The sequence below is a fragment of the Haliotis rufescens genome, unplaced genomic scaffold (genome assembly GCF_023055435.1).
Source record: "Haliotis rufescens isolate VD_foot unplaced genomic scaffold, xgHalRufe1.0.p SCAF_9, whole genome shotgun sequence".
NCBI classification, from domain to species: domain Eukaryota; kingdom Metazoa; phylum Mollusca; class Gastropoda; order Lepetellida; family Haliotidae; genus Haliotis; species Haliotis rufescens.
In genome coordinates, this window is record NW_025964383.1 from 28681766 (window position 1) to 28706857 (window position 25092).

Below are 25092 nucleotides of genomic sequence, written 5' to 3' on the forward strand. Positions count from 1 at the left end.
TACCACATGGGTCCACTGGTCACAGTTGTCACATGATACAGCATGTTGATTTTTTCTGACATTCTTCTCGCATGCAACACATCGAAAGGCCATTGTGAATAATTGTGATCTGACATCACCAGGTTAGGCCTCTTAAATCAAAGTCGGGGAGTAAACTGGAGTAGGGGGCTAATTTCTAAGGTAAACTTGTTTTAACATTTCACAATTATTTGTGTTTGTAAGAGACGATGTGAGTTTAATTTCATTTATTTTACTTCAAAGCATGTTATGTGTTCACAATAAGTTGAGTTGCGTATAGGCTAAGTAGGAATATAGTTGGAGTAGAGGCTAATTTCTAATGTAAACTTGTTTTAACATTTCACAATTATTGGTGTTTTCAAGTTACCATGTAAGTTTAATTTCATTTATTTGACCAATGTTAAAAAAATAAGGTGCCGTTATGGCCAGGCAATAGTAGCCGTTTTCGCTTGAGGCGAGGTGACGTTTTCGTCAATCGGTGCCGTTTTGCTGTTGTGCCGTTTTAGCTATACCCCCTAGAACATCATATCGTTATCAAACACACCCGATATATCAAGCTACCGTATTTTCTCTATCAGACGCTAGGCCGTCTGTTCAAAGAGCCGTTGACCCGTCGTGTATTAGAGACCTGGTTTGAATTAGAGACCCAGCGTGTAATAGAGAAAATATTGATACAGTGTATTTGGGTGATCGATCGGCTGCCATTTTTTATGAATCGATGTAGTCTATCGGTGTATTCATACGCACGTGTTTTGTGTGAAGAGGCTTAATATATTTTATAAGGGTTTCCTCTTTTTAACCAATCAGAATCAAGCATTCTTCAATATCATGGCAGAATAAACCGACATAAAATGTCGCGAAAAGACACTGTGAAATGTACACGCATATTCATGAAGGAACGCAGGGTAACTGAAGCGACAGTGAGTGAGTGAGTGAGTATGGTTTTACGCCGCTTTTAGCAATATTCCAGCAATATCACGGCGGGGGACACCAGAAATGGGCTTCGCACATTGTACCCATGTCGGGAATCGAACCCGGGTCTTCGACGTGACGAGCGAACGCTTTAACCACTAGGCTACCCGACCGCCCCCTGAAGAGACAGACCCATTGTAATAAAAGGCTTGTTGCACTATACATGCTCTTCAATGTGTCGCGTTGACCTACCCTCAGATTTTGACAAGGAAGTAAACCTAGCATGCGAAGAAAAAATATCAAACATGTTGGCCGTTCGCCAACACAACGGATTCGTGGAAAAGCAAATGTCATATACAGTGACGTCGGGTGATATAGATTCGGCGTCCTGTCACAAGCATTTTTTCCAATGTTACAATCTGATTTAAAAGATAACAATGACTGGTGACATGTTAAATACGTTATATATGTAATTTTCCAGTGTGGCCTCTACTTGTCCCAAAAAGCAGTTTGATTTACCTGTATGTTTTAAAAGTATTATTTTACAAAACATATTTTCACACTTAAATGCTTTTGTTCTTTTAAGCGTATACACAGTGTTTGCAGGTTATACGTCGATTGGTGAATTTCAGTTATGTATGACACTCTGTACATGATAAATTATGTATTTGTACGAGAACCATTCGATCTGTCTGTTCGTGGTGTCAAATGAGCATTTTTTGGTGCTTTCGTTAACAATACAGACTTTGTTACGTAGGACGTTTCTTAGAGAGAGAAATCAATGGGAACCACCAGTACTTTGCCAAATCATTTCGAGACAGTAAGAATCCACTTAATATGTACCTGAATGTTATCATGAATATTATTTACACAGAAGGTCACGTCTTCGATCGACAGCTGCTTTGAGGTTCCATGTCGAGACAAAATATCAAATTCTCAAATCTCAAAATATCAAATTCTTGTCAATGCTTTGTTTGTTTGTTGTTTAACGCCGCACACAGAAATAATCGAGTCTGGACCAGACAATCCATTGATTAACATCATGAACCTCGATCTACGCAATTGGGATACGATGACATGCATCAACCAAATCAGGGAGCCTGACCACCCGACCCCGTTAGTCGCCTCTTACGCCACAAGCATAGTCGCCTTTTACGGCAAACGTGGGTTGCTGAAGACCTATTCTACCCCGGGTCTTAACGGGTTTCTTGTCATTACGATGACATATAAACGTATATGGTTGACAAGTCTAAGGGTTAAACTATCGTTTCATACATGTTGGACTCGAAGACACAGAGCGATAGATTATTATTCGAATAAGGTTATGTCGAATTCGTATGACACAGATAAAGTTTCGAGTCTGAGGTTCGGCGCAACCGTTGAAGAGTCTTGACCCATGTAAGTTACAACAGCTAGCTGACAAGAATATATGTTTGTAATATTTATGTTTTTCCTGCAATTCTAGTTTATGTCACTTTGGAGAGTTAGGAAAAAATATTCACATACCATAAAGTTAAAACACTTCGGTGAAACCAACGAGCAGGGTGATTATGCAGACAAACCAATTATAATCGGGGCGTATCTGAAATTCGAAAACCAAGCTCATTGGATACTGGCACGACCAAGGGGAGCAACTCTGCATGTCTTAGAGCACTTGATCACACGTGCCACACTGAAGTCTTAGAACGAGATCGATAAACCGTATATGTGACATATCAAAGAAAAGAAAGTCATGTATAAGAAGAAGAATGTAAATTCGACAAATGTAAAGCCGAATTTTTAAAGTTGGTTACAAAACAAACAAAGAATCGACCTTTACTAAAATTTTCTAATCATAGGTTCAATAACATCCATTTCAAGTTTTAAAATGTCGATATTTTTATACTTTGACACTACTTGGATTCGGCCACAACTGGCCGTGTAACGTACTTTGCATAAAATCTAGATAGGCAAAGTGTCACTATTTACGTTTCAAATTACTCTTCGTTCTGTTATTACAAAAACCTAAACCGACAAACTCCTTTTGAAACCTGACAACGTCCTGCATGAATTGTAAAGACATCTGACAAGCCTTTGTACTGTTATGCAACATGCGAGTTAGACCAAGGGAAGTAACTGAAGTTTTAATATATTATGTTTGACATCAGAGAGGAAATAGTAGTCAAGGCGACAGTCAACAAACACACTGATAAACTAGAGTTGATCTCTTCTCCTGTGTGGCTATTCCTCCGTTTTAAACAGCGAATTTCAGGTAAGTTAAATTGTCATGATGTTGACTTCTTCTAAGTGATGCGATGTTTTTTGGCATAATGTAAAAAAGTACAAAGTATTAATCTGTATGTACACCTTTGTATATAAACTAAAACAGTAATGGTGTGGTTCTACAAGCCAACAATGGTCTCTGCTCATCTGTGAGTGTAAACATTCTAAAATGAGATGATTAAACCTGTCCAAATGATATATGATAAAAGTATCATTGGTTTTATTAACTTTATAATGAACAAAACGTTCTTCTTTTTAAACGAAACCATAATAATTTCAAAATGCTAAGTGGGCTAATTAAGAGCAAGTTGATGGGGACTTGCGCATTTACGTATTTCCTTCAATGTCGGACGTTGACATTATTGTTGACATCATACATGTCGTTAAAGCACTCCAGATTCATGGCACTTCATTTTCGAAATGAACACAAATGAATACCAATGGAGTGAGTGAGTATGGTGTAATGCCGCTTTCAGCAACATTCCAGCTATACCACGGCAGAGGACACAAGATATATCACATATTGTACCCATATGGGTAATATAAAGCCATCATTGCAATGAGTATATCAATGGCGCCATGCCTTTTTGCCATTTAACCCTCCTTAATATATGATTAAAATATACTTTGACACATTTAATCTCGACTGGTAAACGAGCCAGGAAGGCTTATGTCAATACCTCATACAGTTATAGTTACAAAAGTTATATTCATTAAGACATTATTAGGGGGCACGGGTGGCCCAGTCATCTAAGGCGCCGCGATTCGCTGCGCAGAGTGCGTCCCTTGGGCACGCCAGAAATCTTTGATTATGGCTTCGAATTCCGGTTCGCCCCGATTATGTTTCTAGGTTTGTCAGCACCATACCCGTGCTCGTGGGTTTCACCAAAATGGTAAACGTCTGAGACCTGCATCACTTCGGGCTTTCCTCCCACATTAAGCTGACACGTAACGATATAACTGGAATACTGTTAAAAGCGGCGTTACACCCAACGCACGCACTCACATACTCTCATTATGCAACATACTACATGATGATAAACGTTTGACAAAGGCAAGTGGTCTAGAACAACAGGTTGGTGCAATGAGTAGTATAAGATAAGTGTAGACCCGTGAAGATTTGGGGTAGAATAGGTCTTCAGCAACCCATGCCTGCCGTAAAAGGCGACTATGCTTGTTCTAAGAGGCGACCAACGGGTTCGGGTGGTCAGGCTCGCTGACTTCGTTGATGCATGTCATCCTATTCCAATAGCGTTGATCGACCGTCATGTAGCTGGAATATTTCTGTGTGTGGCATTAAACAACAAACAAACAAGCAGATTAGTGTTTATGCAGTATTTGTTATCCCTTCCTATTGTTTGTTAATTCTTAAAATTTGTTGTTCTTTGCGGCAGAATTAGATTTCAATGACACTGGCACGATTGCAATATCATGTTAGCCCATTCTTAATGAAAACATGTCTTCAAAACATACTTTCGAAATCCCGAATGAATGACTTTGAATAAAACATAACTGTCAAAGTAATAATTGCTATGAACAAACAAGTCCATTCGGAACACTGATACTCGTTGTTAGCGACAACGAAATTCAGTCATTCAGTCATTTGTCTGACTATGTTTACAATCTGCTGGATTACTAATAGATAACGCCTGTTGGTTGAGAGAAGGGACAGAACGGGGTGGTGTTGAGGGTCTTCTCTGTACTTTAACAGCACGTTTCAAGTGGATGACCCAAGTACCCAGCGTGTGTTGGGTAGTGTTTTGAACTGTTTTGTGATATTATGAAGGACACATATGACAATGACAAACTGCTCACAAATAGTGAATACGTGTACACTCCCGAAAAAAATATCTAAACGTGTGGTGTTACTCTGGGTTCTTGACTAAGTTCAAATGTGCCTCCGTTCAGCCAGGAGGGAATCGATATGTGAGACTTCCTTGCGTCTGTAGGCAGCATGTGTTATAAACTCCCCAGGGAGTTGAGAATGATAGCTGGAATGCATATGGATCCACTGATCGGGGCATAAATATAAACCGCATGTTAGCAGAGATGTCTGGATAAGTGCTGTATATATATTAACGTATTATCATAATAAAAATATCATAAAACCATTGTAAGTATTTAAACCCTGTGGTTTACATGTGCTCAAAACCAATGAAGTGAACTTAATATCAAATTTATCCTTTGATGTTTTGTTATGGTAATGACTAAATCCAACAATATGGTTTATTCATGTTAATAACTCAAAAGAAGTTTTTGAATATCAAAGTGTTCCTCTTTAATTGTCAATTCTCTCCCTCCCTCCCTCCCCCCCTTTCCCTCCCACCTCTCTCTCTCGCTCTCTCAGACATGAGCTCAAACAAGTAGAATCTGTCATATCAGATTTAAACCTTTAATCGGCTTGAGGCCTACCTACGCCGCAGACACCCTCAAATCTTGTTTGTTCCCACATTTCTTTTCCCAAGGTGTATGTATATCGAATTTCGCTAATTTACTCTTATCACGAACGGCGAAAGCTTGAGTAGAACGTATCATTGGCGATGCCCGCGGGGACTCTCTCAAAAGTCCACAGTTCATCAGATTGAGAACGATACTTTAGATTTAACCACCACGATTTTGTGAGATGGTCAGTCACACTTGAAAACACATTTCACCATTTTACAGGAGTGAGTGAAGGTGGTTTTACGCCGTTGTAAGCTGAATTCCAGCAATATCACGGAGGGGCACCAGAAATTGACTTCACACATGGTACCCATATGGGGAATCGAATCCGGCTCTTCGGTTTGACGAGCGAACGCTTTAACCACTATCCTACCGATACCCACTTTACAGGAATAACACCAACCTTTCATCTCCATGATGTTTTAATGCCTTTATTCTTTCCCAATTTTTGAAAGTCTTTCATACAAAAAATATTTTTGGTGCAGGTATTTTCATGGAAGTTGGTAGCTCAAAACAAGGAAACAGTTCACAGGAACCAATGGGGCCAATACAACATGTGCTCCATCAGTGAACTCTGTTATCTGTGATCTTGAAGGGCAACATTCATTACTAAGTATATGTGCTGTCGCCATTTTCAATATTTTAAAGGTAAATAGAACTTATTGTATCATCGATCAAACCCAGTCCACTGAGGCACACTCAAGAAAAGACAGTAACAATATCCAAAGAAAATGTTCTTTTTGGTTATTTATCGAAAAATAACAATCCTTTAATCCTTGTCATTATTTTGTCTAAATATCCACCAACATTCCAATTTAAACAGGAACTCACTGAATTTTATAACTTAAAGTTAACAAAGTATACTTCCGTCATTAATTAGTAGAGATTACTTTAATAAGCTTTGGCCAAGATGTCATGCTTGATATTTGTGGATTATCATGCAAAACCGTGTAAATTCTCTAGAAAAATAAAGAAATTATACCCAAAAAAAGAAAACACAGAAATGTACTTCTCAAATAGTGAGTAGGTCTGGTTCAATGGAGGCACAACAGGCGCACACGGCTTGTGCCAATGCTTGAGATAATCACCCTGACATCCAGTAAACATTACTGTCCTTGATGCTCAGAGTCGCTGGCTGATACACTGTTTTAACATGCACATGCTTGCTTCACTAGTTACGGATTATTACAATCAGACAGCTCGATAACGTAGGCAGACCGAGCTGGAGATAGGGAACGCAGGACAAAGGAAGGTCGAGACACATTATGCAACAAAGGATCTCCTGGTAATAGCAAGACAATTACGTCTGCAGCTCAACCGCTCTTTCTATTTTCTGAACGTTCTCAAACGAAGACTTGGCGGCTTGTAACACCTATAGCATTTGACACATTGCGTGTTTTCTATGCAGATTGTGTGTGTGGCGGGTTGTACAAGTAGTGCAGGACATGCTTTTTGCCTTTACGCCCAATGGAATCTGTTTCGGCGGATAATCGAGACTGGTTACTCTCTGGCGTTGACGTTTTATATTTACATTCTATTCTGTGATAAGTGTTTAGAGCTAACCGGCAAACGTTATTTTCGAATGTAGAGGGTGTCAGAACTAAGACAAAGTCTTTTGAGTCATTTTTCTCAGTATGTGGTATACAGCGGTCTGTAAATAATCGAGTCTGGACCAGACAATCCAGTGATTGACATAATGATCAGGATAATGAGTACGAGTGGGCAAGTCGTCTAAGGCGCCGCAATTCGATGTGCAGAGTTGCGTCACTTTGACACGCTAGAAACCTATGATCGCGGGTTTGAATCCCGGTACGCCCCTATTATGTTTCTAGGTTTGTCAGCACCATACCCGAACGCATGCCCGTGGGTTTCACCAAAGTGGTAAACATCTGAGAGCTGCATCACTTCGAGATTTCGTCCCACATTATGCAGACGCCCAGTGATATAACAGGAATACTGTTCAAAGCAGTGTTAAACACAACTCACTCACTCACCAAATGGAGCCATTTGATTAATTCACCATCTAGCCAGTTCTAAAACGACAGATCAAGGCTATTCGGGTCCACGTTAATACTGGTTAGGCCTGGTCTGCTTCAGTTTATCGTCTTTACAAGATGCGTCATCTTCCCGAGGCAAGAGAGTTAACTGACTTTATAGGTCCAGTTCCCAGCCTTGCCGAACCAGGCTTGAATTCTTCGATCGTAGCGCCGCCAGTGGTTATTACGAGTCATGTCCCTTCTAGACCTTTTCTATGGACCAATCAGATTTCACCTCTTGCATTACTTGCATTTGCTTCAAACAAAATGGCGGCGCCCAGTCAGGACGATCTGATCGATAATTAAGATTTATATTATGATAAAACGGTCTTACATCGCGAAATGCATCAAATCACGTGAGCACCTTGATTAAAAACGGGAAAAGATTTGGAAAATATCTGTTGACAACGACCGACATCTGCCCGACAATTTACGAACCGGATTTCGATTTCTTTGCGCGACCCGTTTGAAATTGGTAGAGGGAAATCTCAATGGACAGCGCTACCGCGACGAGATCATCGGCCCTGTTTTTCTACCGTTTTTGCGTCGTCATGACCCAGGCATTACCTTTCAACATGACATCGCCCGGCCTCATATTGCTCGACTTGTTCAGGATTCCCTACAACAAAACAACGCGCTGCAACACGCTATAGATTTGTTAATTGACATTTTGGCATGTTCATGTTTTTTTCTGAAGTCAGAATGGCAAATTAAACCATTTGAACAATTACAGGAGTCTTTTATCTGTTGCAAACCGAAATTGTTTGAGATTTGGTAAAAAACATAACTTTGCACTAAATCTTATTCAATGTCACAGGAACTTTTGTTGTTCAGTACAGAAAAAACAATTTACCAGCGTCCAAAGTGCAGTCCTATAGTTCATGTGTGGTGTGTCTGTGTTGGGTGCCACACCATTATGTGTATTTGAGGGTAACATGACTAGTGCCGTGTACACTCAGGGTGATGTTCTACGAGGACATCTTCTTGCAACAGCATAAGTTCTGTAGGGTGACCGGTAAGTATTCCAGCAAGACAATGATCCAAATCATAGAGCGAAGCATTCTCAGAAATGATTTAACGAGCCAAATGTTCCACTCTTGGGATGGCCCATCTACGATCCTGAACACAATTGAAAATATCTGCGGAATCGTGGAGGGCAATAGCAATACGGATATAGCGAACGCGGATAGAGCGAACAAACGGATACAACAAACTGTTACAAAATCCCCGATTTATCTCCTATATATCATCACATAGAATTGGCTATACGTATTCAGCGGCGAATTACAACAATCCCGGCGAATCAACGCAATCAGCGGTGACCATTCATGATCAACCTTGTTAATCCTGTCTTATATTAATCTGGGCCGGTCGGGTAGCCTAGTTAAAGCGTTCGTTCGTCACGCCGAAGACCCGGGTTCGATTCCCGACATGGGTACAATGTGTGAAGCCCATTTCTGGTGTCCCCCGCCGTGATATTGCTGGAATATTGCTAAAAGCGGCGTAAAACCATACTCACTTACTCACTTATATTAATCTTACCCGGACAGGGGGCACGGGTGGCCCAGTCGTCTAAGGCGCCGCGATTCGCTGTGCAGAGTTGCGAACCTTGAGTGAGTGAGTGATTGAGTGAGTGAGTGAGTGAGTGAGTGAGTTGGGTTTAACGCCGTTTTTGACAGTATTCCAGTTATATAGCGGCGTGTCAGCTTAATGTGGGAGAAAAGCCCGAAGTGATGCAGGTCTCAGATGTTTACCAGTTCGGTGAAAACCACGGGTATGGTGCTGACGAACCTAGAAACATAATCGGGGCGAACCGGGATTCGAACCCACAATCATAAGTTTCTGGCGTGCCCTGCACATCGACGCCTTAGATGACTGGGCCACCCGTGCCCCCTTGGATCATGCTTCTGTTCTCTGCGTGAACACAAACACGGCAACGGTAGATATGTGACACTGTGTTGAACAAAGAATGGAAGGACTACCAGGTCTATTTGCTGTTAATGTAACTTAGAAGCCGTCGCATGGTGATTTGTCATTGTTAGAAATGTAAACTTAAAGCTTTTCCTGTCAGACTGCTAACAGTTGCTCGTCAGATATCCAGAACAACAACGGACCACGCATGTGTCACACATACTCATTACGCCGAGGAATGACGCGGTTATAAATGACATTGGCACGTTTAAGTATGAAACAAGATGTTTGTCATATATTCAGGTGGTTGTGTGAGGTTGTTGATGTGATTTAAATTGGAGTTACCTGTGAGAATATTTTTTTCACCATCTTGAAAGCGATTATCACCATAAAGCCGAAGTACATTAACATTTTGCAAAAAAATAACATTAAGCTCTGATTATTTTTTTAACGTTCAAAACGTTTTAAAGTTAGATATATTTCAGTTTGTAACAATGGTCGTACTTTCTGTAGTTGCTAAGTTAAAATGATACAGAAATACTTTGGTGCCACTGTTGACAAAATATATTCTTTAGTCTTTGCTTAATTATATATAAAAATAACTGTGGATCTCCCACATCTTGGGAAATCCATACATATGACAAGCCACAAACAAATAATAGATATCTCACATCTGAAACCCAATTATTTTAACCATTATCATCAAATGCCTTTAACATTTTGTAACACTGATATGGGTATCTATCAGACATCTTTCTAAGTAACTTAATCCAATACTTAATTACCCTTTGTTGGCTGGCTACGAAAATATTACTACGGCCCGTTTCACTTAGGATTGCCGTGTTTGAGGCAAGCTTACCAACACCAAGAAAACATTTAAAATATGAAGTGAGAAATTGTTCAATTACAGCGTTATACTTAGCACCCGATATGTCAGAACCATACAAAAGTATAGGCATAATTTTGCCCTAAAAAATGGTACATCCTGTGAAAAAAAGACATAACTATTTTTAGAGGCATTATAAAGAGGCATAATATCCCTTAACATTCAGTAGTAAAATAGGCTATAATTACTTGGTTCACAAATTGACCCAGATTTAAACAAAGAAACAATCATACATATATTCCAATATTCTGGAAACACACCCGTGTCCAAAATCTTATGGAACAATGTCTTCAAGTATGGTACAAAGAGATCCAATGGAAGTTCAAAGAATTCCGGGGGTATCCCATCTTCACCTGCAGACTTGCCCGTACTCAGATTATAGATAGTGTCCTTGACCTCTCTTTCAGTGATCTCACCTGACAGGAGTTCATCCGAAAAGGGTAAATCATCCCAGTTATCACATGTATGAGAGAGCAGAAACACCTCCAAAACACGATCAAACTCATTATTATCAGTTCCTTGTAAGGGGTTAAGAACCATTAGTAAGTAATTCAGAAACTTGGAACTGGTTTAATTTACCACTAAAGACTAGCAGTATTTTAAACATCTTGAAAATGGATTACCATCAATAAGAAATAGTTCATCATCTTGAAACCGGCTAACCGCCAAGTTGCTGTTTTCCACCCCCCACCCCCACCCACCCAAACAATTACTTCTCAAGCATGCCGGCTTGTGAAAATAACAGCTAAGTCCATTGTACGTTGTATGTTATAAATGACTACCTTTACCCTTTTTGACACACCTGATGTCATCACTGAGTTTCGGTGACCAATTCCCATAACTTTCACCGCTATCTTGCTTGTTACGCCCAATGAAATCTGTTTCGGCAGAAAAACCGAGACAGGTTATTCTCTGGCGTTGATAGTCTATATTATAACAAATATTGATTTAAAAGAAATATGTTAAAGACATATCAACACGACAGTTCACATCGGTTTCATTCAATTTTAATTTTGTTAATACGTAGTATTAGCTTTTATTTGTACGTTAGGCCGTTTGAACATTCAGGTGTACATATTTTGTTTGACGCCACACTCAGCAATATTCCAGCTATATGACGGCGGTCTGTTAATGATCGAGTCTGGACCAGACAATCCAATCATGGTCATCGATCCACGCAATTTGGGATACGATGACATGCATCAACCAACTCAGTGAGTCTGACCACCCGATCCCGTTTGTCGCCTCTTAGAATAGTCTGTTTTCAATAAATGCACTTTTTGTCACCAAGAATTGGGGCTCCATTGATGTACTGCCATCTGATTGGTTCATTGTTCCAGGCACGATGCAGCAGCAGCCACCGCCCTACCAAGGCCCGGGGGCGGTCCCCCAGCAGCAACCCTACCCAGGCCCGGGGGCGGTCCCCCAGCAGCCTTATTACCCCCCTCCCATGATGCCGGTGAGCTCATATGTTATAATCATTTATATATATCACCACGTGTTTGTCATCAGGTCTTTAACTGCACTCATCCGAACATTCATTTACACTCAGACCGCTGTCAGTGGTACAAAATCATGATAGCAATATATAGTGAGTGAATATGGCTTTACGCCGCTCTTAGCAATATTCCAGCAATATCACGGCAGGGTGAGGTGAGCTGAAATGGGGTTTAACGTCGCGTCCAAGATTATTGCACTTATATAGCGACGTGCATGCACGTGTGTGTGTTTGTGTGGCTGCTTGTACTAGTCCGGACTGATGCCGATTTATAGTGCTAGCTCACTGAGATACCATGCCGCAGTTTAACATGAATACCCCACTCAGACACAGTATACTGACTCCGAGCCGACCAGTCCTTGTTTTAGCCCCTTAATGCCGAGCGCCAGACAGGGTAACAACAAGTACCATCTTTTAACGTCTTTTGGTATTACGCGGCCGGGGATCGAACCCCGGACCTTCCGCTCTCCGGGCGGACCCTCTACCACTAGACCACGGAGGCGGTCATCACGGCAGGGGAAACGCGGAAAGGGCGTCATACATTGTACCCATTTCGGGAATCGAACGCGGCTCTTCGGCATGATAAACGAACGTTGTAACTACTGGGCTTCCCCACCCGCCCCTCAACTACATATAGATGTACGTACAAGTTAGATACAAAATATATTGGCCGAACATGCATGCATATAAATTACTATCCAGAAGAAAAGTACACCAAGATTTTGAAAGACTATGAAAGACTTTTTATAATTAAAGTTGTGTTTCAAGATAATGTGTAAATGTGTTCATGTTATCCAAACAAAAACTTTACGACTGACTTAGACACAAAGGCACATAGGGGTGACAAAAAATGACAAGTTTCGCAATGTCACTATCACAACACTTATTCAACATGACTTTAAAATCCCTGAAAGCACATTCAAAACCAACTTAATACCGAGCGTGTCCACCTTGTTGATTAATGCACGCCTGAACACGCACCGACGACGTCAAACATTGGACGAGGTTGTGGGTGATTGGCTACCATTTCTCAAGGCGACATTGTTCCTGTTCTTGGCGGGTTGTTGGTCGTCTGCTGACCTCTGGTCAAGGTGATCCCATAAATGTTCGACGGGGCTCATGTGTGTCAAGGGACATGCCAGCCAGGGTAAAACGTGAATGTACGCGTTGTTCAGAAAGTTCTGTGTGAGCCTTGTCGTACGCGGTCTCGCCTTGTCTTGCTGGAAGACAATGCTACGTGGCTGAATGAATGGTTGTACAGCGGGTCTCAAAACGTCCTTCTGATATCCATGGGCATTCAGGTTTCCCTGTATAATAACGAGCCTCGTTTTGATATCACCGCAGATTCCTCCCCAGACCATGACGCTACCAAATCCAAATGCCGATTTTCACAAACACTTACCAATTCTTCCTGCTTTTTGTCACCGATGACATTTGGTTGTATTCGTGCGACATATCTAAGTCCTAATTTGTAAAATAAATTAAGTCGGAAAACATTTTAGTTGGTAATGCATTTGCCACCTTTGGACATCAGTTTATAAAACCCGTTTCTGACCAAAACGTCTATAGTTTTCTACGTTAATCAGACCAGAATCAGCCTTGGAGGCGAGCCACCATTTCCAATTGTTCGTTTTTTGAGATGTAAAGTATGGGTCATTAGTACTGGTTTAGGTCTACCCTTGTGCTGCAACACCTTAAGACACATCTGACAGATAGGCAGATTTATTCAGTATTCAGCCCAAAATAAGCAAATAATAAATTACAATACATTAGGTTCTCAACATTTTGTTTATATCTATTGCAATTATTCTATTTTAACCCATTACCCTATGCATTTAACATTAGGCCATAATTGTCGGGGCATATTCGTGGATTCTTTTTCCTCAACAAAGAAAACTCCAATAAAATAAACAATGAAAATATGATGTCGATCATACACTTCAGAAACACTTCACACTCTAAACAACATTATGTCGCTACCTTCCCCATAACAATATCTTATAATCACAAAGTACGATTTTTCGGAGGTGATTTCAGGGCCGAATGAAACCCGAGTACTCCATGCATGTCGTTAAAGTGTTCATAAGTGGTCTGGTCACGTTGGTCATCGATCTCCTAATGTGTGGATCTGTGTGACATCGATCATAGGATTGCTGGGTTTACTCCTCTACTGCTCGAATATCATTGAGTGTGTGAGTGAGTTTGGGTTATCACAGCTTCGAACAGAATTTCAGTTATATTACGATTTGTCAGTGAACTACAATGTTATAGTGGAAATATGATTGACTGCCGCTACTAATGTCATTACTATATATACTACAACAGATGCAGCAGCAGCAGCAATCGACCAACGTCGTTGTCGTCAATGCCGGTGCAGCTGCCCCAGCAACTACCGTCGTGGTTCACAAGTGAGTTGGCGAGTGTCAATACTTTTTTACAATTTCTGGATTAAACGGTGTGATGTGCGGCAGAAATAAAACTAACCAATACAAACTGTTGATAAGATTTGGTTTAGTTTCATTTGATTGCACTAATAAAGGATACACACATCGCGTCGAAGCATTGTTTGAAATAAAAAAATCCACGCTGCCATCCGGCCCCACAAACGCCGACTAAATTTTTCAGGCCCTCGTCTAAGAAACTGCAGCTTATGGTGACAAATACATTGACATGTCAATTTACCGCAGGTCATAAGGACCAAAATTTGAAACTACGGGCCCGACGCGAGATCGACCTGCCACGGCCCACGGGCAGGCGCATATTTCAACTCTGTAGAAGACCATGTTGTTCCCGTATTTCCGGATACGATAGTTTTGGCAGGTCTCCAATATGATATTCTCTTGTAATACTTGAAGCAATATATTTTCACAAATTCTTATACCTAAAACGGTTATCCTTCATAAATTACTCTGAATGAATGTTGTTCAACGCCGCAGTCAGCACTGTTCCATGACAATCGGGTCTGGACCAGAGAAACCAGGGACTGCAAGTGTAAGCAGCATTTTACGACATTCAATCGCGAAACAAGCCCAGTCACAGGTCCCGACAGCCTGATTCTCTTTATTGGACTCTTCCGCAGGTCGTGTGATACAGAGGATTATTGGGGGCACGAGTGGCCCAGTCGTCTAAGGCGCCGCGATTCGCTGTGCAGAGTTGCGTCCCTTGGGCACGCAAGACACCTATGGTTGTGGGTTCGAATCCCGGTTCGCCCCGATTATGTTTCTAGGTTTGTCAGCACCATACCCGTGCTCGTGGGTTTCACCGAAGTGGTAAACGTCTGAGACCTGCATCACTTCGGGCTTCCCTCCCACACTAAGCTGACACGCCGCGATATGACTGGAATACTGTTAAAAGCGGCGTTAAACCCAACTAACTCACTCACTCACTCACTCAATAATCCGTCCGGGGAACCCCCGGACGTAGTATGCACGTCTGGCACATTCAGGACTTTGTCAAGGGGCGGTGGGGTAGCCTAGTGGTTACAGCTTTCGCTTGTTATGCCAAAGGCTCGGGTTCGATTCCCCACATGGGTACATATGTCAAGCCCAATTCTGGTGTCCCCCGTCGTGAAACTGCTGGAATATTGCTAAAAGCGGCGTAAAACCATACTCACTCACTAAGGACGTTGCACAGACCCGCACGCGAAGTATCTGGTCCATAATGACATCTGATACGAATATTATATGGTACGAGTATAGTATGGAATTTACATTATCACGTTAAGAATATTCTGAACAGACATTCTGGAACTAGGCGTAGAATGCGTGTCTGATGCGTTTCCACTACCAACCGTTCACATAACGCTTAAGCCCCGTGCGTATCTTTAGTTACGACAACGTCATAGTTGTCGCTGTGTTAACACTATGTGACCTGACTGATTGTGTTATCGTAAGTTGACGGCGTGGACCGTTGCTCGGCTTCCCAGAACACAATTTGTGATTGTGGCGTAAAAACAACACTGCCCTACCAGCTCGACCAAACGTAACCTCATTTTATCCCTCACCGGCCCAAAAGCATAAGCCAATAATAACTTAAGCTAACATTTTTATTGCATATACTTACGAAGTGGTCGACTTTCACTTTGTGTGAGTTCATTGGAGTATGGGGGCGGTCGGGTAGCCTAGTGGTTAAAGCGTTCGCTCGCCACGCCGAAGACCCGGGTTCGATTCCCGACATGGGTACAATGTGTGAAGCCCATTTCTGGTCTCCCCCACCGTGATATTGCTGGAATATTGCTAAAAGTGGCGTAAAACCATACTCACTCACTGACTCATTGGAGTATGAGCCTTCAAAGAGTGAGGACCAAACTGTATGAACGTCGGAGCTTGTATGAACCTCTTATACCTCGAGGATAGAATGTACACAATTTCGTGATTCTTTATGTTTACACTGAAAGCCATACATATACTAACTGTAACGCGGCATAAAAAAGTTCATCAAAAGGAGAGGTTCCATAAGCTAAACGTGTTCCACGGGAACATCTTTTGTAGTTTGGCTATAAGAAATAGATCCAAATAACAATAATAATGAAAATTGTCTCTTGAGAACTACGTGAGTAAAGTGATTATAAAGATGTGTCAAATAGATTCTAAGGTAAATTTATAGTTTCCTGTAGACTGTCAGTCAGTCTAGACACGGATCAAGTCCAGAGTTTGGATTTGCATTTCTTCGTTTTGGTAACAAGGATGGCTCGTAGCTATAGCGAGCATATTCTTGAACGGGATGCAATCAAACACTGCGACTTACCCCACTGTTCGAGATTAAAGTGTGTAAATGATCAGTAACAACGCTTCTGTATTTATTCGTGCTATGGAATTCCTAGGGGTTTCCCCGGGAATATGGTAGTAGTCCGTCAGAGGTTACCTCATTTCAAGGATATAGTCTTGTGAAAATCTTATGAACGTCAAATTGTGTCGTTCATACACTTATTCAGTTTCGCGGTCATGTGATCGACCTCTCATCCAATGGAAAAAACTGTATATCGTGTAACTTCACATCAACAAATTATTCCATTTTATCCCATTATCCTTTTCGTTTAACATAAGGCCACACAAGTCGATTCGCATTCATGAATTTTTCCCACAGCAAATAAACTCAAATAAAAACACAAAGTCAATATATGATATCGATCTTACACTTTAAAAATACTGCCCACTCAATAAAACATTGTGCAGATATCGTTCCCCACAAAAAAATCGTAATGTCGCAAAGTACTATATCACTTAAATTTGAATTCTAAAGCCAAAGAAATCGCCAAATCCGCGAGTAGAGCTCTCGGTGTAATTATAAGTAAATTTAAACTATTTGGAGGAATGCCATATGACGTATATAATACCCTATTCAATAATCTTGTTCAACCAATTTAATCATATGGCTCAGTTATTTTTGGCAATCGAGAATTCAGTTGTATAAACGCAGTTCAAAATAAAGCTTGTCGTTTCTTTCTCGGGGTGGGTAAATATACTCCAAATTTAGCTGTCCGGGGCGAGATGGGTTGGCCTGCTCAGCTTACTAAACAGAAAATAGAAGTTTTCCGATTTTGGAGAAAGATAAACTCTGTTCCGCCATCTAGACTTGTTTCACAGATTCGAAATTGGTCTCTTACCTTCCGCAAATCATGGGATAAGACAGTTAACGCAATGTTTATATCACTACAACTTCCATCTATGGATTTGTTTAATTTCTCTGTTAGTGAATTCCATCTTATCACACGCACTTTGAGATGCAAGGACGCCGATTGTTGGTCATGTGATTTATGGAATGACACTGGTCATGAACATGGGAATAAGTTGAGGACTTTCAGACTCTTTAAGAATACTCTAAATACGTCGACCAATGTCCGCTCTGTTTTAGACAGACAGCAACGTACCTGTACCCTTCGCAAAAACTACGCTGCAGTTCTCTCCCTTTGGAGGTTGAAGTTGGTCGCTACTCCCGTCCAAAGACACCACTACACCTCCGTTTATGTAGGTTATGTGACCGCCAGTGTGTCGAACACGAAGTACATTTCCTCACAGAATGTGAATTCTACTCTGATCTACGATATGACTATTCTCATTTGTTTTCTCCAATACATACTTGTCTAAGAAGTTTAACCCCAGAAGACCAATTTATATATGTTATGCAGAATGATAGTCTAGCTATTCCCCTAGCCGCAGTTGCTACTGCTATGTATAAAAGAAGAAAATTTCAACTTGCATTGTAAGTAGTGCACTTCTGATCCACACGTATCTCACTAAACGATACAAGCATAATCTCTTTATATAAAACTGAGCTATTTTTGATCTCTCGTGTCTCATAGGCCAACCGGCCGGGTGGTATATTATATATTTTGTCTTGTACTTTGAATGTATGTATTTTATACTGCGTGACACGCAAATAAAATATCTTATCTATCTATCTATCTATCTCTATCTATATCCCCGAAAACAACTCGAATACCCTATGCTTATCGTAAGAGTCTTCAAACGAAGCCTGATATCGGCCACTTAACCTTGTGTACAAGCGGCACCTTTTCACTAAGCCTCAAACAGTCTTTCACCATTATCTCGCTCTCGCGACGTCACCATAAAAACCTTCTTTTTGGACTTGGATGATGCGAGTGTCAGTAAAGGGCCGTGACAAAGCGATACCACGAGGCGAGAAAGCGATAACACGAGGCGAGAAAGCGATACCACGAGGCGAGAAAGCGATAACACAATACGAGAAAGCGATAACACGAGACGAGAAAGCGATAGCACGATACGAGAAAGCGAGAAAGCGAGAAAACGATAGCATGACACAAGAAAGCGGGAAAGCGATGGTGCGAGATTGCGAGAAGGCGATAGAATGATAAAGCAACAGAACCATACGCGAAAGCAATAAGTGAGAAATCATTAAAGCGAAAGCAATAAAGCGATAAAGTGAGAAAGCGGAAAAGCGATAGAGTGAGAAAATGATAAAACGATAGAACGAGAAAACCATAAAGCCATAGAACCAGAAACACGATAGAGCGATAGACTGAGAAAATATTAAAGCAATAGAGAGAGAAAACAATAAAGCAAAAGAGAGAAAATAATAACTTTATTGTTTTCTCTCTCTATTGCTTTATTGTTTTCTCTCTCTATCGCTTTTAAATTATTATTTTCTCTCTTTATTATTATCTCTCTTTATTGCTTTATTGTTTTCTCTCTCTATTGCTTTTTAAGCAATAGAGAGAGAAAACAATAAAGCAATAGAGAGAGATAATAATAAAGCAATAGAGAGAGAAAACAATAAAGCCACAGAGAGGGAAAATAATAAAGCGATAGAGTTAGAAAACGATAAAGCAATAGAACAAAAAAATGATTAAGTCGTCTCGTACGAAAAGTTTAGGTTTATGTGTTCTTGAGTTCACACGGAGGAATACATTTCAAGTGTAAGAGATTTAAACGTTCACCTGTCAATCCAGATCCGGTATTCTACGGAATCCGCGTAATGAATCCCTACTCGTCCGTGTCAAACCCATCAAGGAGGAACGCAGAAATGAAATCAGTACACAAAGAGAACCTGTAAATCCCTAGCGATAATTCCAACCTACGGTCGCCATTTGTAAACAAAAGTACTTCCTTGACAACCATTCTTCTGTATGAAGTGAGAGGCATGTCCTCGCTGCAACAAGGCCATGTCTTGTTTCGTGTTGAACGCCGTGTACAGCAATATTCAAACTATTTGACGGCAGCTGGTAAATCATCGAGTCTGGATCAGACAAACCTGTGATTGTTATCAAGTGCCATGCTGTCAGAGCATAGTGACATGAAACAATTAACTACGTTACAGATCCTAACCACCCGATCCAATTACAAAAAAAGCAAATTGTGCTGGGGATATACTTTAAGCCGGAATTCCCCCGGGCGTCACATCGTAACATCCGAACAATCGACGTCTCACATATACTGACGGAAATAAATAAGGGAACACTTAGTTTTAGACACAGTAACATGATATGCTATCATGGGTTCCAGCCTGTCTACCAAATACGTGTTGTAAGTAATGCACACAAACACATCTCAACAAATGTTTCTGACATGTGTTGAATCTGTATGCGCGCTATTTCAAATGTACTGACAGTAAGGCTTATTTCCCTATATTTATCATTGGTCGCTTATACGTTTCAATCGGTAATTGTTTCATGGTCCAATCCCAGTGTGTCTCTATCCCAGTTTGCCTACAGAAATTACTGTAGGCATATCGGGAATTCGCTTTCATCGCAATATAGGTAAATAGACTGAACCGCTATTGCTTATCTCATGTTTGGAAAGAGATAAGCGTCAGGATAAACTTTGAAATTCAATCTACGTCAGGGGGCACGGGTGGCCCAGTCGTCTAAGGCGCCGCGAATCGCTGGTTGTGGGTTCGAATCCCGGTTCGCCCCGATTATGTTTCTTGGTTTTCAGTACCATACCCGTGCTTGTGGGTTTCACCGAAGTGGTAAACGTCTGAGACCTGCATCACTTCGGGCTTTCCTCCCACATTAAGCTGACACGACGCGATATAACTGGAATACTGTTAAAACAGCGGCGTTAAACCCAACTCACTCACTCACAATCTACGTCATTAGGAGAGGACGTCAGTTCAGTAGCTTACGCTGTATATGTAGCGGCCATACAATTCCCAAGTCCCGTGATGGGAAATGAACCACGGACATTCTGAACGCCTTGTCCATATGACCAAAGAGGTTAACTCCGTCAGCAAGCTGACAAGGTAAGGATGTCATCTGTGGGATGACTCCACGCCCTTCTACATATACAAAGTTCACAAATATGCGTACCGAATTTAGTATACGATGCCTTGAACGTCACGCCAATAGAAACAGGTTTACGCTAAAGTCGACTCGTATGTAGATGTGAGTTAGTGAGATAGCTTCACACCCCTATGACCTGTTTTAAGCTTGATGTGGTCTTAAGTGCCAACCACTTTTGTGAAAGTGAAGGTGAGGTGAGGTGAAATTGGGTTTAACGTCGCGTCCAAGATTATTGCACTTATATAGCGACGTGCATGTACGTGTATGTGTGTGTGTGGCTGCTTGTACTAGTCCGGACTGATGCCGATTTATAGTGCTAGCTCACTGAGATAAATTGCCGCAGTTTAACATGAATACCCCACTCAGACACAGTATACTGACTCCGAGCCGACCAGTCCTTGTTTTAGCCCCTTAATGCCGAGCTCCAGACAGGGTAACAACAAGTACCATCTTTTAACGTCTTTTGGTATGACGCGGCCGGGGATCGAACCCCGGACCTTCCGCTCTCCGGGCGGACGCTCTACCACAAGACCACGGAGGCGGTCTGTGAAAGTGAAGAACACTGGTATAGTGTTAAAACAGGAAGACTGTGATTCGAACCCACGATCATAGATTTCTGGCACGCCTAAGAAACGCAACTCCGCATAGCCCGTTGTGGCTTCTTATACCCATGAGCCACCCATGCCCCTTATTTAGATGTCAACTCATGGTTGTATTTGGTCCTCATTGTGCAAAGTTTGTCGTTATCCGACCTCAGAGGATCGGATGGTCACTCTGATTGATTTCATTGACCAATTGGCGTCTCTTCGTGCTCTCATGGCTTGGATCGCTACCCTTGCTCCGTGTCTGCTCCAGACCCGAGTATTTACAGGCTACAGTTATTTAGTTTGAGTGAGTGAGTGAGTTGGGTTTAACGCCGCTTTTTAAACAGTATTCCAGGTATATCACCGTGTCAGCTTAATGTGGGAGGAAAACGCCGGAAACCTATGGTTGTAGGTTCGAATCTCGGTTGGCCCCGATTATGTTTCTAGGTTTGTCAGTCACCCACCAGCTTGAACAAAATAAATTTGCTTCAGACTGTTGAAAAAAAATACTTGTTCTTTCTAAAACAATACATGGTTACAAGATGGTTCGTATTTTTAAAATTAGGCTCATAGTTATAATTCATACGAAATATATGTTCTTGCAGTTCCCACATAAAATTCGCCATCTCTGAGAAGGCGATAAAACAACTGTAAATCTCGAAATTAACGCAAGCGTGAATTAAATGCGAAAAATGCATTCTCGCATTATTAAACATCGCATTTATATCAACAGTAAGGCATGTTGGATAGCAGAAATTAGGCTCATAGTTTTAATTTATAAGTAATAGATGTTCTTGCAGTTCCCACACAAAATCCGCCATCTCTTAGAAGACGATTAAACTGCAAGTATATACATTGTTGTTTTTAGGAGAGGAGTGAATCATTGCCTGCATTTTTGCATCACGCTGTTCTTCTTCCCGTGGGTGATCGTGTGGATCATTCTGGTAAGTCGTCATGAGCACATCGGGTACCCTTGAGTATTCACTAGCTGCTAGGGTAGAGTGTGGATCATTCTGGTAAGTCGTGATGAGCACATCGGGTACCCTTGAGTATTCATTAGCTGCTAGGGTAGAGTGTGGATCGTTCTGGTAAGTCGTGATGAGCACATCGGGTACCCTGGAGTATTCACTAGCTGCTAGGGTAGAGTGTGGATCCCTTTGGTAAGTCGTGATGAGCACATCGGGTACCCTTGAGTATTCACTAGCTGCTAGGGTAGAGTGTGGATCCCTTTGGTAAGTAGTGATGAGCACATCGGGTACCCTTAAGTATTCACTAGCTGCTAGGGTAGAGTGTGGATCCCTTTGGTAAGTAGTGATGAACACAGAGGCGTCAAGGTACCCTGGCGTATTAATTTTACAAGCTGCTAGAGTAGCGTGTGGTCATTGGCGTATCTTCCCAGTAGAGTCATACAAATTGTCAAATTGTCATACACCCTCACACCTTACTCTACTGTTTTTTGAGGAATTTCCGTGGAATCCTTGCAAAACCACTGCGGTTCCATCACTGTGCCGTAGCAGTACATCGGAAGTTCTTTAACCATACTGCCGTTATTCCGCATAGTTACTTCTATAATTCACCGACAGCAGGTGCTAGGTAGATCCATAAAACACGAAACAGTAGTCGGACGTTTTACGAAATTATCGGGTAAGATAACGAGAATAAGCCAGTTTACATTCAAACAACTCTTCATGATCACTTGCCGGCCCCACCAGGGTTAGGTCCCTATATGAACGCCACACCCTCACCCTCTCACAATATTACGCAAAAGTGTGTTTAGAGTTTCCTGCCATTTGCCATATTATAAGAACCGGACAAAACGTTAGGGGAAACCATGCGGAATAAACCTGCAAAGAAATTTTGAATAAAAGCGACAAAACCCTTTCCATATTCAATAGCAATCTCTGCTTGAAGCAGAGTCGATTGTACGGTTCCGAGTATATCATGAACATGTGTTTACGAATCACTATCAAATAGTGATGAAACCAGGTGTTCATGAAAAGGTGAGCGTATGAAGACCACTGGTCTCTTATATTTCTAGTTCAGGTGCGTAAATCAGTGTAAGGGAATTGGCTATTTGATTGTTATTGAACGATATCAGATCATCGATATACCTGAACCTTAAGTTACACTTCTTGGCCAGATTACCTTGTTTGGACTTTGCCCATCCGAGCAGAAATTCCGATTCATATGCATAAAGAAACAGATCCGCTAGAAGGGTAGAACAATGGATGCCCATTGGGATGCCTGCTTCCTGCCTAAATGTCTTTCTCCCTAATTTTATGTAGATGTTATCAATGAGGAAGTCCAGCATTACCCATATTGTTTTCTCAGTAAACTTCAGATGGTATTTGCTTTCTTTTTTCACAAATTGTCCTGATCCTCTGAATATAGATACGTAACTGTATCTGTGGTCACCACGTTTTGTAACAAAATGACCCATGGATCAATGATGTTTTTTCCTTAAGTTTGTCATGTGGGATAGTCGTGTACAAAGTTGAAAAACCAAATGTGTTGATGGAATTTGATTTTCTTTTCCAGTGTATCACTGACGACTCGTAGATGTACCAGACAACCTGCAGTCACCTGTGATCGCTTTCAAGTGTGCTAACTTCGTTTGAATCTAAATACTTTCTATAGTTTTAGTGCTATATAATTTATAAAGCATGTTTGGTAAATGTATAATCCCGACAAATTCCGATTTTTTATATTAACACCCCTGTTATGATTATTCGTGCCTTAACTGTGCCTTTGGCTAACTCACTTGCGGTTCGAAATGGTTTCCCAGCAGTCCGAGATATTTAAAGAAAAAATGTCTAAGTGGGTTTTGAATCTCTTGTGAATATTTTTTCTGGCGATGGAAAAGATCGTTGATTAGCAGACCCATGAGCTTCCCTTTGTACATACGCGTACACAATCTGTCGTTGATGAAAGTAACCTGAATTAATTTGTTTTATATTTTGCTATTTACATTTTGACAACGACCCGTGAAGATCCGGAATGCCGTAAAAGGCGACTATGCTTGTCGTAAGAGGCGACTAACGGGATGGGATGGTCAGGCTCGCTGGCTTGGTCGATGCATGTCATCGTATCCCAACTGCATGGATCGATGCTCATGATGTCAATCACTGGATTGTCTGGATTTACAGACCACCTTCATATAGCTGGAATATTGCGGCGTTAAACAACAAACACCAACAACAAAGATCGAACATTTACACATGCACCAATGCAAATAACACATCAGACGCACCAGTTATTGTTTATGTCAACGGGACGGCAGTGTTGACTTCATGCGAATCTTACAACGTCATAGCTGAAGATTGAAGTGTTGACGTTATTTGACATTTGTGGTGTCATAAGACGTCGGTCGTAATCAGTGCATAGTTGTCTGAGTTCAAAAGGGTTAAGAAATAATGGTAAATAAAGAAGCTTTTATACTTGCATTTGTGTCATTCTGATTTTACGAAACTCGTCTAACAATTCATGTATCATCCTTCACTCGCTCGGGTAAAAAATATACAAGAATTCTGACACTTGTATAATAATCTACATGTATGCTGTACAGACAACACTGTTGAACTACCACACAGGACGAACTCAGACGGACCAACAAACGCACCAGTGAGTGAGTGAGTGAGTGAGTTGTGTTTAACGCCGCTTTTAACAGTATTCCAGTTATATCACGGCGTGTCAGCTTAATGTGGGAGGAAAGCCCGAAGTGATGCAGGTCTCAGACGTTTACCACTTTGGTGAAACCCACGAGCAACGGTATGGTGCTGACA

The 25092-nt window shown here is 41.3% G+C and overlaps 1 protein-coding gene across 4 annotated transcripts; it reads left to right on the top strand.

Moving 5' to 3' along the window:
* On the top strand, positions 1–24751 carry LOC124130683. Of its 4 annotated transcripts, XM_046493745.2 has the most exons (6): positions 162–180; positions 3078–3181; positions 11808–11926; positions 14291–14373; positions 22179–22254; positions 23849–24751. In XM_046493745.2, the coding sequence occupies exons 3-6, from the start codon at positions 11813–11815 to the stop codon at positions 23867–23869; spliced, it is 294 nt and encodes a 97-aa protein (XP_046349701.1). In that variant the 5' UTR covers positions 162–180; positions 3078–3181; positions 11808–11812; the 3' UTR covers positions 23870–24751. The 4 variants fall into 4 exon arrangements, with proteins under 4 accessions (XP_046349709.1, XP_046349704.1, XP_046349701.1 ...); XM_046493753.2 differs by lacking the exons at positions 162–180; positions 3078–3181 and adding an exon at positions 1–122; XM_046493748.2 differs by lacking the exon at positions 3078–3181 and having other exon boundaries at positions 26–180.
* The last annotated feature ends 341 nt before the right edge of the window (positions 24752–25092 follow it).

Bases quoted from the DNA above. Each gene is read 5' to 3' on its own strand.
- LOC124130683 (XM_046493740.2), top strand. From the start codon at position 6,900: ATGCAACAAAGGATCTCCTG. The intron at 6,920-11,807 runs GTAATAGCAAGA...TCATTGTTCCAG, and splicing joins ATGCAACAAAGGATCTCCTG to GCACGATGCAGCAGCAGCCA. The intron at 11,927-14,290 runs GTGAGCTCATAT...ATACTACAACAG, and splicing joins ACCCCCCTCCCATGATGCCG to ATGCAGCAGCAGCAGCAATC.